This window comes from Somniosus microcephalus, chromosome 6, assembly GCF_052327205.1.
Source record: "Somniosus microcephalus isolate GS21.2 chromosome 6, FLI_Smic_1.0, whole genome shotgun sequence".
Classification (NCBI taxonomy): Eukaryota; Metazoa; Chordata; class Chondrichthyes; order Squaliformes; family Somniosidae; genus Somniosus; species Somniosus microcephalus.
In genome coordinates, this window is record NC_140992.1 from 135,149,201 (window position 1) to 135,167,702 (window position 18,502).

At 48.4% G+C, this 18,502-nt stretch overlaps 1 protein-coding gene across 3 annotated transcripts in view; it reads left to right on the forward strand.

The window, feature by feature from the left end:
* The window catches only part of LOC147116091 (anoctamin-7-like), a 201,937-nt gene extending 189,029 nt beyond the window's left edge, over positions 1-12,908 (forward strand). For 2 of the 3 annotated variants that reach the window (XM_085990812.1, XM_085990814.1), the window contains 2 exons: positions 2,622-2,741; positions 12,435-12,908. In XM_085990812.1, the coding sequence (XP_085846938.1) occupies positions 2,622-2,741; positions 12,435-12,551 (237 nt within the window). In that variant the 3' untranslated portion in view covers positions 12,552-12,908. The remainder of the gene's footprint in view (positions 1-2,621; positions 2,742-12,434) is intronic. The other variant, XM_085990813.1, reaches the window with a different exon arrangement.
* Positions 12,909-18,502: the final 5,594 nt, after the last annotated feature.

Sequence of the window (18,502 nt, forward strand, 5' to 3'; positions counted from 1 at the left end):
TGAAATTTTCTGCCATTAGCTGTCGAAGCAGAACCCATAAGTCCTTTTAAACGGGAATTAGACAGTTTCTTGAAAATGAGGAATATTAAAGGGTGTGGGGAGTGACGGGAGTGCTGGATTAGACAATGTGGCTTATGTGGAGAGGAATACTGCAGCAGACTGGTTTGGCTGAAAGATTCTAGTGTGTGAGAATGTGAAGGAGTGGTTTAAAACTGAAGGAATGCACCAGTGTGCGGGAGTGCAGCAGAATGGGGGAATCTGTCACTGTACTCTCGCCTCTAAATCAAAAGGATGTGGGTTCAAGCCCCGCTGCAGGACCTGAGCACGTAACTTGGCAGTGGAGTGCTGCACTGTTGAAGGTGCTGTCTTTTGGATGAGATGTTAAACCAAGATACAATCTGCCTGTTCAGATGGACAAAAAGGATCCCGTGGCTGTATTTTTTTTTGGAAGAGTGGATGAGTTCTCCTGATGTCCTGGCCATTTTTTCCTCAACCAGCTCCTCCAAAACAGATTACCTGGTCATTTATCTCATAGCTGCCTGTGAGACCTTGCTGTGCACAAATTGGCTGCCGTGCTTACCTACAAAACGACAGTGGCTACGCTTAAAAAGCAATTAATTGGCTGTGGAGTGCTTCGGGATGTCCTGGGGATGAGAAAGGTGTTATATACATGTAATTTTTTTTTACTGGGAGGGTCACTACGAGGTTAGCTATGAGGAAAGACTGGATAGGCTGGGTTTGTTTTCCTTGGAACAGAGGAGGCTGGGGGGAGACCTTATTGAGGTTTATAAAATTACGAGGGGCCTAGGTAAAATGGATAGAAAGGACCTATTTCCCTTAGCAGAGGGGTCAAAACCCAGGGGACACAGATTTAAAGTAATTGGTGGAAGGTTCAGAGGGGATTTGAGGGGAAATTTCTTTACCCAGATGGTTGTGGGGGTCTGGAACTCACTGCCTGAAAGGGTGGTAGAGGCAGGAACCCTAACCACATTTAAAAAGTACTTGGATGTGCACTTGGGATGCTGCAACCTGCAGGGCTACGGACCAAGAGCTGGGAAGTGGGATTAGGCTGGATAGCTCTTTGTTGGCCGGCGCGGACACGATGGGCCGAAATGGCCTCCTTCCGTGCTGTAACTTTCTATGATATGAGGTTAGGAAGAGGATGCTGGGATAGGGCACAGGGTAGCCATAGAAAGGGCTGAGATTCTGGAGAACAGTCATCAATCTGGTATGTGTTACATTGAGGATGAGAGATCACAGAACATCACAGAAACCCCACAGTGCAGATAGAGGCCATTTCGGCCCATCGAGCCTGCACCGACACATATCCCACCCGTAACCCCTACACCAACACATATCCCACCCTATCCCCGTAACCCCACGTATTTAATCCCCCTAACACTAAGGGTCAATTTATCATAGCCAATCAACCTAACCCGCACATCTTTGTTATGAATATGTTACAAGACCATAAACACCAGAGGGTTGAAATCCGTATTGGGCTGCAGTGTAAAATGGGTGACGGCGAGTCGGCAGCCTGTTTAACGCTCCGCCCAATGTTCTTTTCTATTGAGTTCAATGGACAAGAAATCGGGCACAGTGTAAAACAAGCTGCCGCTTCGCTGTCATCCATTGTGAAGTACTGCCCAATACGGATTTCACTCCCTAGAAGTTCTATTGGGGAATCAAATATGTGACTGTGTTCTCATAGAGTCATAGAGTTATACAGCACGGATAGAGGCCCTTCGGCCCATCGTGTCCGCGCCGGCCATCAAGCCCTGTCTAATCTAATCCCATATTCCAGCATTTGGTCCGTAGCCTTGTATGCCATGGCATTTCAAGTGCTCATCCAAATGCTTCTTAAATGTTGTGAGGGTTCCTGCCTCCACAACCCTTTCAGGCGGTGAGTTCCAGACTCCAACCACCCTCTGGGTGAAAAAGTTCTTTCTCAAATCCCCTCTAAACCTCCCGCCCTTTACCTTGAATCTATGCCCCCTAGTTATTGACCCCTCTACTAAGGGAAAAAGCTCCTCAGCATCCATCCTATCTATGCCCCTCATAATTTTGTACACCTCAATCATGTCCCCCCTCAGCCTCCTCTGCTCCAAGGAAAACAAACCCAATCTGCCCAGTCTCTCTTCATAGCTGAAGCGTTCCAGCCCTGGTAACATCCTGGTGAACCTCCTCTGCACCCTCTCTAACGCGATCACATCCTTCCTGTAGTGTGGCGACCAGAACTGCACACAGTATTCCAGCTGTGGCCTAACCAGTGTTTTATACAGCTCCATCATAACCTCCTTGCTCTTATATTCAATGCCTCGACTAATGAAGGCAAGTATCCCATATGCCTTTTTTACCACCTTATCCACCTGTTCCGCCGCCTTCAGGGATCTGTGTACTTGCACACCCAGATCCCTCTGATCCTCCGTCTTGCCTAGGGTCTTTCCATTCATTGTGTGTTCTGTGACAGGAACATGTTCGACTGACAAAAGAGCGAATCTATTAAGTTATATTGAGAGGCTAAAGTTTGACCTATTCATCAACATCTAACTCTTTGGTGTGTTACTGCATGGAAACGCAGCTCGTCATTTTGACTCTCTCCTCCCTTGTCCACCTTACAGCACGTGGTGTTCTTTATTGCACGAATGATTGACTTGCTAGTCCCAGACATACCAGAATCAGTAGAAATCAAGGTGAAGAGGGAGCACTACTTGGCAAAACAGGCTCTGGCTGAGAACCAGGTAATTCTACAAAGAACTCCGTGTGATTTGCAGGAGCTTATTCTGTTGGTTGGAGCAGGAATATCATTGCCACCAGCATCAGTAACTGCAGAGGAACACATACTTCATCTAATCATGGAATCAGACACAGCCACTCATGGAATCCCCGTTCACTCCCATTGTACAGAATCTCCAGACACGAACCAATCTCCATCCATTAAAGAATTCTAATACAGAGAAACATAGAATGGTTACAGCACAGGAGGCGGCCATTCGGCCCGTCGAGCCCATGCCAGCTGAATATCTAATGAATCAAATGTCCCCACTGTATAAACCCAATGGATTCCTAGTTAAAACAGAAAATGCTGGAAATACTCCGCAGGTCAGGCAGCATCTGTGGAGAAACAGTTAAAGTTTCAGGTTGATGACCCTTCATCAGAACTGGAAAAAACTGGAGATGGAACAGATTCTTAAGCAAGTGCAGGGGCAGGGAAAGAGGGGAGGGGAGGAAAGAACAAAAGGGAAGGTCTGTGATAGGGTGGAAGGCAGGAGAGATTAAATGACAAAAGGGATGATGGTGCAAGGCAAAAGGAGATGGTAATGGGACAAGTTAAACAAAAGATGGCTCTAGATGAAGTGTAAATGGCAATGGCAGAATGAAAGACAGCTGCCATGTGAGAGAGAGAGAAAAAGAATAGGGGCAGAGGTTATGGTCTGAAATTGTTGAACTCTATGTTGTGTCCAGAAGGCTGTAAAGTGCCTAATTGAAAGATGAGGTGCTGTTCCTTGAGCTTACGTTGAGCTTTATTGGAACAGTGTAAGAGGCCTGAAACGTTAACTGTTTCTCTCTCCACAGAGGTTGCCTGACCTGCTGAGTATTTCCAGCATTTTCTGTTTTTATTTTAGATTTCCAGCATCCGCAGTATTTTGCTTTTGGATTCCTAGTTAATGCCAGTTGTTAGGTAGCCAGTGAAGCCCAGACTCCAATTGTGTAGCATCCTAATGGACCATCGGGAGGATCGCCGGTTTTCCACCCCGCCCAATATTACTCCTCACTGACTTCACCGGGAGTAAAATTCCGCCCGATCCTGTGGGTTTCCCGCCCAGTGGGGGTAGGTTAGAACTACCTCCAGAGATCCTACACAATGAGAATAACCAGGGGTCCACTAGGATGCTACACAGTGGGGCGGGTTTCCGTTCACACGCCGTTCAAATTTCAGGTCTCCTCTAGATATTCTTTCGAGTCCAGTGGCATCAGACACTCCCGCGTCCCACGCGATCAGGGGTTTCTGCTTCATTGGCCAATATCCAGTCTGACCTGGGGGTGGGGGGCTGTAGCAATGGAATCCCACATTATCTGAACCCAACATCACAATCTCACATGTGCCCCCACGTGCGTTTCTCCTACCTTCCGGAAGGTGAACTGATGAACACTCTAGTGAGACAAGGTCATTATAAACCAACAGATTGATTGATTTATTTTAAATATATGTGGACAAGCAGAATAATGTTTACAATGAATTAGAACCTATTTCATAACAATCCTCGTAACTAAAAAATAACAAAGCATGCCCCATACACGTTTTGGGTGAATAATTTCTCTAAAACCCATTGGCACTAAACTTAACCAGGGAGCGCTCACTCTCTCTGTCTGTTGTCCTTACCAGATTCCTGCAGACTCTCTCTTTAATCTTAGCTGGACAGGAAGCACAAGGCTTGACCTCTGACCTGCGGCCAGCTCTCTGTGTCCAGGGATTGGGCAGTTGAGCTGTTAATGAAAACAGTTACAACCCTCTTAGTACGATAGCAAAATACTGCAGATGTTGGAAATCTGAAATAACAACAGAAAATGCTGGAAAAACTCAGCAGGTCAGGCAACATCCGTGGAGAGAAATTTGAGTTGACGTTTCGGGTTGGACCCTTCTTCAAAACTGGAAAGAAAAGAAACTAGATCGGAGGCAGGGCTGCGATCGGACAAAAGAATAAAAGAAACAAAAGAAGTAAAAGAGATTAGAAGCTAGACGAGATAGTAATAGGCTGGGATTAGGTGTAAAGTGTACTGGCAGGGCAAAAGATAGCTGCCAGGTGTGAGAGAGAAACAAAAGGAAAGGGGGGGGGGGGGGGGAAAAGGAGTGGAACAATTACAAGAGAAAATGAAATGGGGGCCGAGCTTATGATCTGAAATTGTTGAACTCGATATTGAGTCCGGAAGGCTGCAGACTGCCTAATCGGAAGATGAGGTGCTGTTCCTCGAGTTTACGTTGAGCTTCCGTGGAACAATACAAGAGGCCAAGGACGGTGAGGTCCGAGTGGGAATGGAGCGGTGAATTAAAATGACAGGCGACCGGAAGCTCGGGGTCACCCTTACGGACTGAACGGAGGTGTTCCGCAAAGCGGTCACCCAAAACGTGTATGGGAGACCAAACGCAGATTGGGTGACCGCTTTGCGGAACACCTCCGTTCAGTCCGTAAGGGTGACCCCGAGCTTCCGGTCGCCTGTCATTTTAATTCACCGCTCCATTCCCACTCGGACCTCACCGTCCTTGGCCTCTTGTATTGTTCCACGGAAGCTCAACGTAAACTCGAGGAACAGCACCTCATCTTCCGATTAGGCAGTCTGCAGCCTTCCGGACTCAATATCGAGTTCAACAATTTCAGATCATAAGCTCGGCCCCCATTTCATTTTCTCTTGTAATTGTTCCACTCCTTTTCCCCCCCCCCCCCTTTCCTTTTGTTTCTCTCTCACGCCTGGCAGCTATCTTTTGCCCTGCCAGTACACTTTACACCTAATCCCAGCCTATTACTATCTCGTCTAGCTTCTAATCTCTTTTACTTCTTTTGTTTCTTTTATTCTTTTGTCCGATCGCAGCCCTGCCTCCGATCTAGTTTCTTTTCTTTCCAGTTTTGAAGAAGGGTCCAACCCGAAACGTCAACTCAAATTTCTCTCCACGGATGTTGCCTGACCTGCTGAGTTTTTCCAGCATTTTCTGTTGTTATTTACAACCCTCTTAGGGCAGGGTTGCCAACTCTGATTGGTCATAGTCCTGGAGGTTTCATCACATGACCTCCCACCTCCAGCCGGCCTGTTGGTCAAAACAGCCTTTCTCCCCCCCCCCCCCCACCCCCGACCTCCCATCTCCAATATTTTTATAACTAATAAATAAAAGCGTTCAAAGAAATTGAAAGAAAAACTCTGCTTTTTCTCCTGGGTGTTGCTCCCAGCAGTGTCCTGGAAATTTTTCCTCAATTCCTGGAGACTCCAGGACAAGCCTGGAGGGTTGGCGACCCTGTCTAAGGGACGGTTTCCTGCGGCTAATGCCCGCTGGGTTTGCAGGAAGAAAGCCATTCCAATAGATGTGTGAATGTGCACTGGAATGGCTTTAACAAATCTCCATTGTCTTAAACTAATGTGCTTTGCAAAAAACACTATTTCTAGAGGTGGGTTGGACTGGATCTAATCTCTTGTGTGCCAAATTCTAATTGACATTCTCAAAAGCTACGTGTTGTAGATTTAATTCCTTATGATCTGAATTTAACTTAATTGTATCATTCTGATATAAGTTGATCTGAAATCACTCCTAGGCTGAATAATTTGAAACGTGACACTTGCACTGCATAAAGTTCTAGTGGATCATAGCACAAGAAATTGGAACAGGAGTAGGTTATACGGCCCCTCGATCCTGCTCCGCCATTCAATAAGATCATGGCTGATCTTCTACATCAACTCCTCTTTCCTGCCCTATCTCCACATCCCTTGATTCCCTTAGTGCCCAAAAATCTATCGATCTCAGTCTTGAATATACTCAACGACTGAGCATCCACAGCCCTCTGGGGGAGAGAATTCCAAAGATTCATAGCCCTCTGAGTGAAGAAAGTTCTACTCATCTCAGTCCTAAATGGCCAACCCCTTATCCTGAGACTATGACCCCTAGTTCTAGACTCTCCAGCCAGGGGAAACAGCCTTTCAGCATCTACCCTGTCAAGATGTTTCAATGAGATCACCTCATTCTTCTAAACTCCAGAGAATATAGGCCCATTCTACTCAATCTCTCTCTCCTCATAGGACAGCCCTCTCATCCCAGGAATCAATCTAGTGAACCTCGTTACATCCCCTCTAAGACAAGTATATCCTTCCTTAGGTAAGGAAACCAAAACTGTACACAGTACTCCAGGTGTGGTCTCACCAGGGCCCAATATAATTGTAGCCAGACTTCCTTACTCTTATAATGCAACCCCCTTGCAATAAAGGCGAACATACCATTTGCTTTCCCCAAATCCCACTGAATCCCAACATTTACGAATCTCTCACCTTTTTAAAAAAAAAATATATTCTGCTTTTCCATTATTCCTACCAAAGTGGATAATTTCACACTTCCCCACATTATACTCCATCTGCCACCGCCTTGCCCAATCACTTTAACCGGTTAATTACCCTTTGCAGCCTCTTCACGTCCTCCTCACAGCTTACTTTCCCACCCAGCTTTGTATCATCAGCAGATTTGGATGTATTACATTTAGTCCCCTATCTAAGTCATTGATGTCGATTGTGAATAGCTGAGGGTCAAGCACTGATCCTTGTGGTACCCCACTAGTTACACCCTGCCATCCTGAAAATTACCCCTTTATTCCTATTCTCTCTTTTCTGTCCATTAACCAATCCTCAATCCGTGCTGATATATTACCCCCATTTCACATGAGCCCTAATCTTGTGTAACAACCTATTGTGTAGCACCTTATCAAATGCCTTCTGAAAATCTAAATACACTACATCCACTGGTTCCCCTTTATCTACCCTCAAAAAACTCCAACAGATTTGTCAAACATGATTTCCTTTCATAAAACCATGTTGACTCTGTCCAATCATATTGTGATTTTCCAAGTGTCCTCTTACCACGTACTTAATAGATTCTAGCATTTTCCCTACTACTGATGTCAGGCTAACTGGCCTATAGTTCCCTGTTTTCTCTAACAGTGGGGTTACATTTGCTACCTTCCAATCCATAGGGACCATTCTAGAATCTAGGGAATTCTGGAAGATCAAAACCAATGCAGCCACTATGTCTGCAGCCACCTCTTTTAAAACCCTAGGATGCAGGCCAGCAGGTCCAGGGGATTTGTTGGCTTTTAGTCCCATGAATTTCTCCGGTACTTTTTCTTTACTAATATTAATTACTTTAAGTTCCTCACTCTCATTCGACACTTCGTTCCCCATGTATGTTCTGTGTGTCTTTTACTGTGAAGACAGACACAAAATATTTGTTTAACATCTCTGCCATTTCCTTATTCCCCATTATAATTTCTCCTGCCTCTAAGGGACCCACGTTTACTTTTGCTAATCTGTTCCTTTTTACGTACTTGTAAAAGCTCTTACAATCTGTTTTTATGTTTCTTGTTAGTTTGCTCTCATATTCTGTTTTCTCCCTCTTTCTTGGTCATTCTTTGCTGAATTCTAAAACCCTCCCAATCCTCAGGCTTACTACTCTTTTTGGCAACATTGTAAGCTTTTAATCTAATACTATCCGTAACTTCTCTAGTTAGCCATGGCTGTACCACTTTTCCAGTGGCGTTTTTATTCCTCAAGGGAATGCATCAAACCTCTTCATATGCCTCCCCATTGTGAAGAGATTCAATCGATCAAACCATTCCTATTTAGTTCAATTGTAGCAGGATAATGGGCAAAATCACTTCCAATCAGTACCATTTATAACATCACTTCCATTGTATAAAATTGCTGCTCAAAGTCTAAAATATTCACCAGTTTCTATTCTCTTCATGAGCAGCTTGTGAAATGTAGTCAACCCATTAGTATGTTCCTCTATTCACTTTATGTAACTTCCGCCAGCGATTTCCTCAGGACTTCTCCCACTCCCGCGGCATAACGGTGAAATCCTGTGTACGCACATGAACGGGGATTCCACAGAACTTCCGCCAGTTACAGTGGTGGAACTTGCCCCAAGGGCATTCTCGGCACATGTGTTTAATAAACACCCGATACAGTATATACTTAGACATCACACACACACTCACACTCTTTCTCTCTCACACACTCTCTCTCTCTCTCACACACACATACACACTCACTCTCACTCACATACTCACACACACTCTCTCACTCTCACACACACACTCACTCTCACTCACATACTCTCACACACACTCTCTCACTCACATACTCACACACTCTCTCTCTCTCTCACACACACACACACACACACACACTCTCTTTCTCACACTCTCACACTTTTTCACACACACACACACACTCTCTCATACACTCACACACTGTCTCTGTCTCTCACACACACACACTCTCTCTCTCACTCTCTCTTTCACACACACAGTCTCTCTCTCTCTCTCTCTCACACACCCACACACAGCATACATATGCAAAACATACACAGCAAACATCTAGATGCATATAAAAACAGAAAATGCTGGAAACACCCAGCAGGTCAGGCAGCATCTGTAGAGAGAAACCGAGCTAACATTTCAGGTCAGTTCCAGCATTTTCTGTTTTTACATCAGATTTCCAGCATCCGCAATATTTTGCTTTAGTGATATCTATATGCATGCCGCATAGACAGCAGATATACATACATACAAAATGCATAGCGTGTACACAACAGTACACCTGACACCTATGCACCATGTATACACCATTCACACAACACAAAAATACAAACACTTGCACCATGCACAATACATATCTCCATGCAAAATACACAACAAAGACTCATTCTACACACACGGCACACAAAAGCTTACATAGCATACATGTAAAAACATTCACTGCTCGTGCACAAGAAGATCTCACCGAGTGCTTTACAATAAGGCAGAAAGGGACGTGGACACCAAACATTGGGAAAGAGGAGGAGAATGGAGTGGCTAGGTTGAGAAACTGAAGGCATGGTTGGAGATGTTTGAAAGTGGGGATGGACGTGAGAAGCCGGCGGGAACTGGATGGAAAGTTCCAGAGGGCAGCAGTGTTGTCTGAACAAGGGGCCAGTGATTATAGAGCAGAGGGAGTTGGGGGGTGGGGAGGGGGGGGTGTCAGAACAAGAAAAGATCCAGTGTTAGAGAAGCCAAGTTAGAGTATTTAGATAGTGATGAGGATGGACTCCCGAGCACAATGGAAGTGACCATGTGAGCAGAGGAGAAGATGCCAGTGTCGGCGATGATAAAATCAGGAAAGGACAGTGCCCCAGAGATGAACTGCAGAGCAGATGTTGGAGGAGGATGGAGTGGTTACCTGTGTCAAAAGCTGCAGAGATGTTGAAGAGGATGAAGTAACGACAATCACCACTTCACAAGATTTCATTTGTGACTTCGACCAGTGAAGTCTTGGTATTGTGAGGCAGGATGGAAGACAGATTGGAGGAACTTGTTCAAGGAGTGGAGACAGAGGTGGAAGCATAGTTGCCAAGAAATAACAGGTTCTGGGATTTTGTAGTCAGGGAAGGTTTGAGATTGGCAGTAGTTGGAGAGAGTGGAGGGGATTAGGGTGGGTTTTTGATGGGCAGGGTGATAATGGAGGTTTTGAAGGTGGTGGGAGCAGTGCCAGGCGAGAGAGAGAGAGGTTGGTGATACTGAGCGGAGGATTGAGGAAGTGAAGTTGGGTGGCTAGGACCTGGAATGAGGGGAACAGAGAGCAAGCAGTGGGGTTCATGGATGATATCATTGAGCTGAACCCTAAAGAGATGCTAGGAAGAAACTGCAAAAAATAGGAAGAGTGAGAGCCAGTTAGTTGGAAGGCAGATGGGGGACCACTGGGGGGCAGTCAGAAGAGACAGTGGCTACAATGAAGATGACTTCAATTTTGGACAGAAAAGTCCATGAGCGAGCTCCAATATTGGGATGAGGGGTGAGGTGGGGGCAAGTCTGAAGAGGCAGTTAGTAGAAAAGGAGGGTGGAACTGTGTCTGCTCTCCAAGATAATCTTGGAGTAGGAAACAGTTTGGCCAGGGAGAGGATACATATGAACTTTATAGTCTACTGATTTGAGGCAGCAGTGGTAGCTGTTATACCAGTATGAAGAGTTGCGGTGGGAAATTGTACAGGAGCTGAGGGGCACAAGAGCGTCAAAAAGAGAGATGGGTCAGTCAAAGACAAAATCAATGGAGGCTTCAGCATCATCACAGGTGGTAGGTTAAAGGCTAGAGAGAGAGAGCGAGCTTGGAGTTGTTTATTCCATAAAGTGACAGTAGAGGAGAGGTCAGGAGTGAGCAGGGTGTCTACAGGAGAATGGAGATAGAGGGAGAGCTTTTTCACCGGTGGGGACCATGGTGGCATTGTGGCCACGTGTAATGATGAGATCAAGGGGGTTGCCGTGAGTGGGGGTGGGTTAATGGGAAAGGTGAGGTTGGCAATGTTGAGGTAAGGGGAGGGCGAGGGCGAGGGCAAGCCCAAGTGAAAATTGAAATCGGCGAGGATGAGAAGTTGCTTGGTGCGAAGGCAGAGATTGAACAGGTTGGAGACAGTTTCAGCAAGGCTGGTGCCTGGAAGTTTAGGAACATGATAGGTACAGAGGATCTTGAAGGTGATGGACGATGAGACAAGGAAGAAGAGCTGGAACAATAGGAAGTAAAGCTCAATGCGAGGGACACATCAATAGCACGGGTTTTGGACAAGATGTGTTAGGATGTAAAGCCTCAGTGAGGGGGAAGGAGTCAGCAGTGGTGAGCCAGGATATCAAAATGTTATTTCAAGGTGAGGTGGTGATTGGGGAGGGTCTTGTCTGTGGAGGGGCAAAGGTGGCTGGAGAGTAATTGGCTGGGTAGTGGGGGGAGGGGAATGGATGAGGGGAGATTCGCCAGAGGATGGTGGAATGGGAAAGAGTTTCAGGAATGAGCAAGATGGATGGGGGAGGTGCCATCAGAGGGGAATGAGGCAGTTATTGGAGTGGGTGGTAAATCCAACAGGAAGTGCCACGGTAAGTCATTGACCGATGTCTTCCTTGAGGCAGAAGGATGTTGGGAGATGGTCAAGGATATACAAAGGCCGGGGGAGAGAGAGGGAGAAGTATTGTGAAGGAGCAGCAGAGAATGTATGGAAGATGTGGGAGAGCTGGGAAGATATGGGAAGTGACCAAGGTCGCGAGGAGAGTGCTGGCTTCGAAAGAAAAGGGTCGGAGACTAAGAGTGCTCAGGTCCAGTGACAGCCATTATGCACAAGCAATGGTGCAGGAATAGAGCAACATTAGAGGGTTGCCAACCCTCCAGGAATTAAAGATCAATCTCCTGAACGCTGCTGTAAGTAACCCAGGAGAAAAATCACAAGGGTATTTAAAAAGTGTGTTTGCCTTTCATTTTCTTTGAACACTTCTTTATTAATTATAAAAATAGTGGAGATGGGGGCGGGTGGGGGAGAAACAGTCTGTGTGACTGGGCGGGGCGGTTGGAGGCAGGAGGTCAAGTGATGAAACCTCCAGCAATAACCCCAACCAGAGTTGGCAACCCTGATTAGAGCATTAGCTGCAACTGGAGTTCAGGCACAAGAGAAAGGAGCAATCCGTTTAGGAGAAGCCTAGAGAATGGCGGGGAGAATCTGTGCCCGGTTTAGCAGTCTGTTCTCAGAGCAATGCAGTTTGTACAACATCTACACAAAGTACAAGTACCACACATACGCACACACTGCAGCCCTACACATTGAACAGACACACAAACACAACCATGCCTGTTTGCATGAAGCGCTGACTGCTTTTCCATGTATTTTCTAGGTTCTTTTACAGCAAGCTGAAATGCCAGTTGGATTTCCCAGCACAACACAATCTGAAAACCGAACTGCCACCGATCAACAAGACCTGCCCCCCATCCCAGAAGATGAACCGCTTTAGCCCTGACACCTCTTGCTCATCACTCACCAACATGCAGCTGTACTGCAGTAGTACAGATCAAATGTACTGTGTCTGAATCTGACCAGAAATATTTACTAGTTGTGATGAAATATTCATCATCATCACTGCCTGTGACTGAGATCGGTTTCAGGGCCATTTCCCTTCCCCCAGACCTCATTGTATTGTGTACTGGAATGTGCTGTATTGTATACTGGAATGTGCTGTGTGTAGGGCTCCGCCCATACCTGGCCCCGTTTGTAGGCTGGCTCAGTCTGGCCTCAGCCTCCAGAAGGAAGACATCTCTCTCGCTTACGTGTTACATTCTAAGTTAATAAAAGCCTTGTTTTGTTCTGCTAACTTCGAGTCTCGGAATTATTGAGGCACATCAATTTTATTAACTTATTTTTCAACACTATGGATCAACTCCTGAAACCAGAACGTTTGGATTTGGATCAACATGCTCCGGACGCATCAGCACGCTTCGGACACTGGTTTGAGTGTATGGAATTCTTCCTGGGCAATTCCGCAGCCGTCAAAGACGCTACGGACGCTGCGAGGATGAGACTCGGAATTCTGTGGAATTGGGTAAGCCACCGGGTTTACCCCCTCATCCAAGACGCCGAGACGTACCTGGCCGCCTGCGACATCCTAAAGGCGCATTACCAGCAGCCTACGAATGAGGTGTATGCTAGGCACCTGCTCGCTACCCGCGCACAGCGGCCTGGGGAATCGGTGGAGGAGTTCCTAAGCACCCTGAAAATGCTTGGCAAAGACTGCAAGTGCCGAGATGTAAAAGCCGCAGTGTACACTGACGAGCTTGTTCGCGATGCCTTCATCACAGGCCTCAGCTCCACTTACATCCGGCAAAGACTGCTGGAAAAAACGGGGTTGGACCTGAAACAGGCTGCGGACACCGCGCGATCCCTGGATGTGGCCCAGAGAAACTCGGACGCCTACTCTTCAGCCCACGCCGTCCACACCGCCACGTGTGCACCGAGGGCGCCGCCATCTTGGAAGGCATCTTCCCCGCCCGACAGCCCGACACCGGCTGGGCCCCGCTCTCCCCCCAGAAGCCCTACGACAGCCGCGACGTGTCAGGGACCCAACTGCTACTTCTGCGGGCAGCCAAAACACACCAGAAACCTGTGCCCGGCGAAAGGCACCACCTGCTTTAAGTGTGGTAAGAAGGGGCACTTCGGGAAGGTGTGCAGAGGGAACCCCACCGGAAAACCAACCGCCGGAAAACCCGCCACCGCCGCGTGTGCGCCGTGGGAGCGGCCATCTTGGACGCCATCTTGCCCGACCTCGTGGGGTCCGCCATCTTGTGAGCAGACAGCGTGGACGCCATCTTGTATCGATCGGGGCCCTACAGTGGCATCGGTCACAGTGGACCAGACCAGGCCGCACCCGCTATCCAGATCAATGGTGGACATCGAGGTAAACGGGTGCCAGGTTAAATGCTTAATTGACAGTGGAAGCACGGAGAGCTTTATCCACCCAGAACTGGCACAACAACTCTCCCTAAAGGTGGTCCCTACTCAGGGTACCATCTCTATGGTTGACAAAACCCAGACATCGACCATTCTGGGTTACTGCACGGTACAAATGTGCGTTAACGGAACTGTATATGATAATTTTAAAGTATTAATCATGAAGAACCTATGTGCGAGCGTGATCTTGGGCCTGGATTTCCAGTGCAACCACCAAAGCATCACGCTCAAGTACGGTGGGTCCCAGCCGCCCCTCACAGTGTGCGGTCTGGCTACCCTGAAGGTAAAGCCGCCTTCGCTATTCGCGAACCTTACCCCTAACTGCCGGCCAATAGCGACCAAAAGCAGGAGGTACAGCTGGGAGGACAGGCGGTTTATCGCGACCGAGGTAGACAGGCTCCTGAAAGAGCGCATTATTGAACGCAGCAACAGCCCGTGGCGCGCCCAAGTGGTAGTGGTAAGGGGTAGCGAGAAGAAATGGATGGTGATCGACTATAGTCAAACGATCAACAGGTACACCCTACTAGACGCCTACCCGCTACCCCGCATATCAGAAATGCTGAACCAAATCGCCCAATACCGGGTGTTCTCCACCATCGACCTCAAGTCAGCGTACCACCAGCTCCCTATCAGACCAGAGGACCGCCCGTACACCGCCTTCGAGGCGAACGGACGCCTCTACCAATTCCTCAGAGTCCCCTTTGGGGTGACGAATGGGGTCTCGGTCTTCCAGAGGGAGATGGACCGCATGGTCGATGACCACCACTTGCAGGCAACCTTCCCCTACCTCGACAACGTCACCATCTGCGGCCACAATCAGCAGGATCACGACTCGAACCTCGAGAGGTTCCTGGAAACTGCACAAAAACTCAACCTCACCTACAACGAGGACAAGTGCGTTTACAACACCACGCGCCTCTGCATACTGGGCAGCGTGGTGGAGAATGGGGAAATCGGATCAGACCCCGACCGATTGCGCCCCCTACAGGAGCTGCCCCTGCCCAACACTCCCAAAGCCCTGAAAAGGTGCCTGGGGTTATTTTCTTATTATTCCCAATGGGTCCCCAACTACTCCGACAAAGCCCGCCCCCTCTTGAAAGCATCCTCTTTCCCGCTCTCTGCTGAGGCCCACGCCGCCTTCAAAAGCATTAAGCAGGATATTGAGCGGGCCACGCTACAGGCAGTGGACGAGAACACTCCATTTCAAGTGGAAAGTGATGCGTCTGACATCGCCTTGGCGGCCACCCTCAACCAGGCGGGGCGGCCCGTAGCTTTCTTCTCGAGGACCCTCCAAGGGCCCGAGATCAGACACTCCTCCGTGGAAAAGGAGGCCCAAGCCATCGTGGAGGCAGTGCGCCACTGGCGCCACTACCTAGCCGGCAAACGCTTCACCCTACTTACCGACCAGCGGTCGGTAGCGTTTATGTTCAATAATAAACAGAGGGGGAAGATTAAAAATGATAAGATTCTTAGGTGGCGGATCGAGCTCTCCACCTTCGAGTACGACATCATTTACCGGCCAGGGGCCCTTAACGAATCCCCTGACGCCCTCTCACGAGGGATGTGTGCCAGCGCCACCGGGGATCGGCTACAGACCCTCCACAACGACCTCTGCCACCCAGGGGTCACGCGGCTGTTCCACTTCATAAAGTCCCGTAACTTACCCTACTCGATTGAGGAAGTTCGGTCCCTGACCAGGAACTGCCGCACTTGCGCTGAGTGCAAGCCTCGGTTCTACCGCCCAGATAGAGCCCACTTAATCAAAGCTACACAGCCCTTTGAGCGGCTCAGCTTAGATTTCAAGGGCCCCCTCCCGTCCGTCGACCACAATGTTTACTTCCTGAACATTGTGGACGAATACTCCCGGTTCCCATTCGCCTTCCCCTGCCCAGACATGACCAGCGCCACGGTCATTAAATGCCTCAACAGCCTGTTCTGCCTGTTCGGTATGCCGAGCTACATCCATACGGATAGGGGGGCGTCCTTCATGAGTGAAGAGCTACGCCAGTACATGCTGTCCAGGGGGACCGCCATGAGCCGTACCACCAGCTACAACCCCCGGGGTAACGGCCAAGTGGAGCGAGAGAACGGGACAGTATGGAAAGCAGTCACTCTAGCTCTAAGGACCAAGGGCCTCACTATCTCCCGCTGGCAGGAAGTCCTCTCGGATGTGCTCCATTCGATACGGTCGCTATTGTGTACGGCCACTAATACCACGCCCCATGAACGAATGTTTGTCTTTCCCCGGAAATCCACCTCAGGCGTATCCATGCCGTCATGGCTCTCCACCCCAGGTCCGGTACTCGTGCGAAGGCATGTGAGGGGCCACAAGACGGACCCTCTCGTGGAGCCAGTACACCTACTCCACGCCAACCCCCAATACGCATATGTCCGGCACGCCGACGGAAGGGAGGACACCGTGTCCATAAAAGACGTCGCCCCAGCCGGCATCGACAACAACCACGGCAATGACGATCACAGCAACTCTTACCCACCCACTACTCTTTCATCACCCCCGGAAGAACACCGACCAACGGCACCCCCACCAACTACCCCTTCAACAACCCTGGCGGCACCCCCGGCAGAGACCCAGGAGGCTACCGGGGACACCCAGCCGACACCCGCGGCACCGCAACAGCCACGTCGGTCGCAGAGGACTATCAAACCCCCGAACAGACTAAATCTATAGAAGGGGTGAATGTGATGAAATATTCATCATCATCACTGCCTGTGACTGAGATCGGTTTCAGTGCCATTTCCCTTCCCCCAGACCTCATTGTATTGTGTACTGGAATGTGCTGTATTGTATACTGGAATGTGCTGTGTGTAGGGCTCCGCCCATACCTGGCCCCATTTGTAGGCTGGCTCAGTCTGGCCTCAGCCTCCAGAAGGAAGACATCTCTCTCGCTTACGTGTTACGTTCTAAGTTAATAAAAGCCTTGTTTTGTTCTGCTAACTTCGAGTCTCGGAATTATTGAGGCACATCACTAGTCTCGCACAAAAAAGAACAAAGACTTGAGGGGTGGAATTTTAATCCTCTCCCACCACCCACGATGGGTGGGGGGGGGGGGCGGAGGTTAAATCTTCACGTATACAAAACCCGACCCCAGCCCGCCGTGTGCGCACCTGTTTCCGTTTTAACCGCGGCAGATTTCAGGGTGTCTGAGTAACCAGCTCTGGAGAGGCGGGTCTGAAATTATACTAATCTCCAAACCCGCAATCTCCCCCGGTCCCCCCCTCACTCCCGACTGCTGCTCCAACCCCCCACCAGTCCCCTCTCTTTCCCGGTTGCCGGGGACCATCGCTGCAGCCTTCTACTGTTGGCTTTCCCGCCCAGCCTGTCAATCTAGCTGGCTGCCGGGAGGGAAATGGAGTAAAAATGTGACACAAGTCCTGCCGTTAAATTCAGCAAGTTCCCAGGATTTCCGGAGTTCTCCCACTGCAAACATGCTCCCTCCCGGTAAATGTCGGGCTGAAGAGTCCATTTACATAAGGCAGAGCATCCATAGGTGGCCGTTGGGTACTTTCCACCCATTTTGTCTCCTCTTCCCTCCTCTCCTGAAGGATCTGACTCTTGCTGGGGTGCAGTTTCAGCTGCCTCGCCCAAGTGGCTATTCTTCACATGATCCCAAACATTGAGCTTTGGCAGGCTATTCAACTGCAGGAGGCACATATGCAAGCATAATCCTATCCACGTACTTCCTAAATGCTGGAATCCATTCTTAAGGAAGTGGTATCAGGGCACTTGGAAAATCATAACATGATCAGGCAGAGTCAACATGGTTTTATGAAAGGGAAATCGTGTTTGACAAATTTATTAGAGTTTTTTGAGGATGTAACTAGCAGGGTAGAAAAAGGGGAACCAGTGGATGTAGTATATTTGGATTTCCAAAAGGCATTTGATAAGGTGCCACATAAAATGTTATTACACAAGATTAGGGCTCATGGGGTTGGGGGTAATATAATAGCATGGATAGAGGATTGGTTAATGGACAGAAAACAGAGAGTAGGGATAAACTGATCTTTTTCAGGTTGGCAGGCTGTAACTAGTGGGGTGCCACAAGGATCAGTGCTAGGGCCTCGGCTATTTACAATCTATATTAATGACCTAGATGAAGGGACCGAGTGTAATGTATCCAGGTTTGCTGATGATACAAAGCTAGGTGGGACAGTAAGCTGTGAGGAGAACACAGTCTGCAAAGGGATATAGATAGACTAAGTGAGTGGGCAGTAAGGTGGCAGATGGAGTATAATGTAGGGAAATGTGAGGTTATTCACTTTGGTAGGAAGAATAGAAAAACAATATTTTTTAAAGGGTGAGAAACTTTCAAATGTTGGTGTTCAGAGAGATTTGGGTGTCCTTGTGCAAGAAACACAGAGAGCTAGCATGCAGGTACAGCAAACAATAAGGAAGGCAAATGGCATGTTGGCCTTTATTGCAAGGGGTGATCTTATTGAATA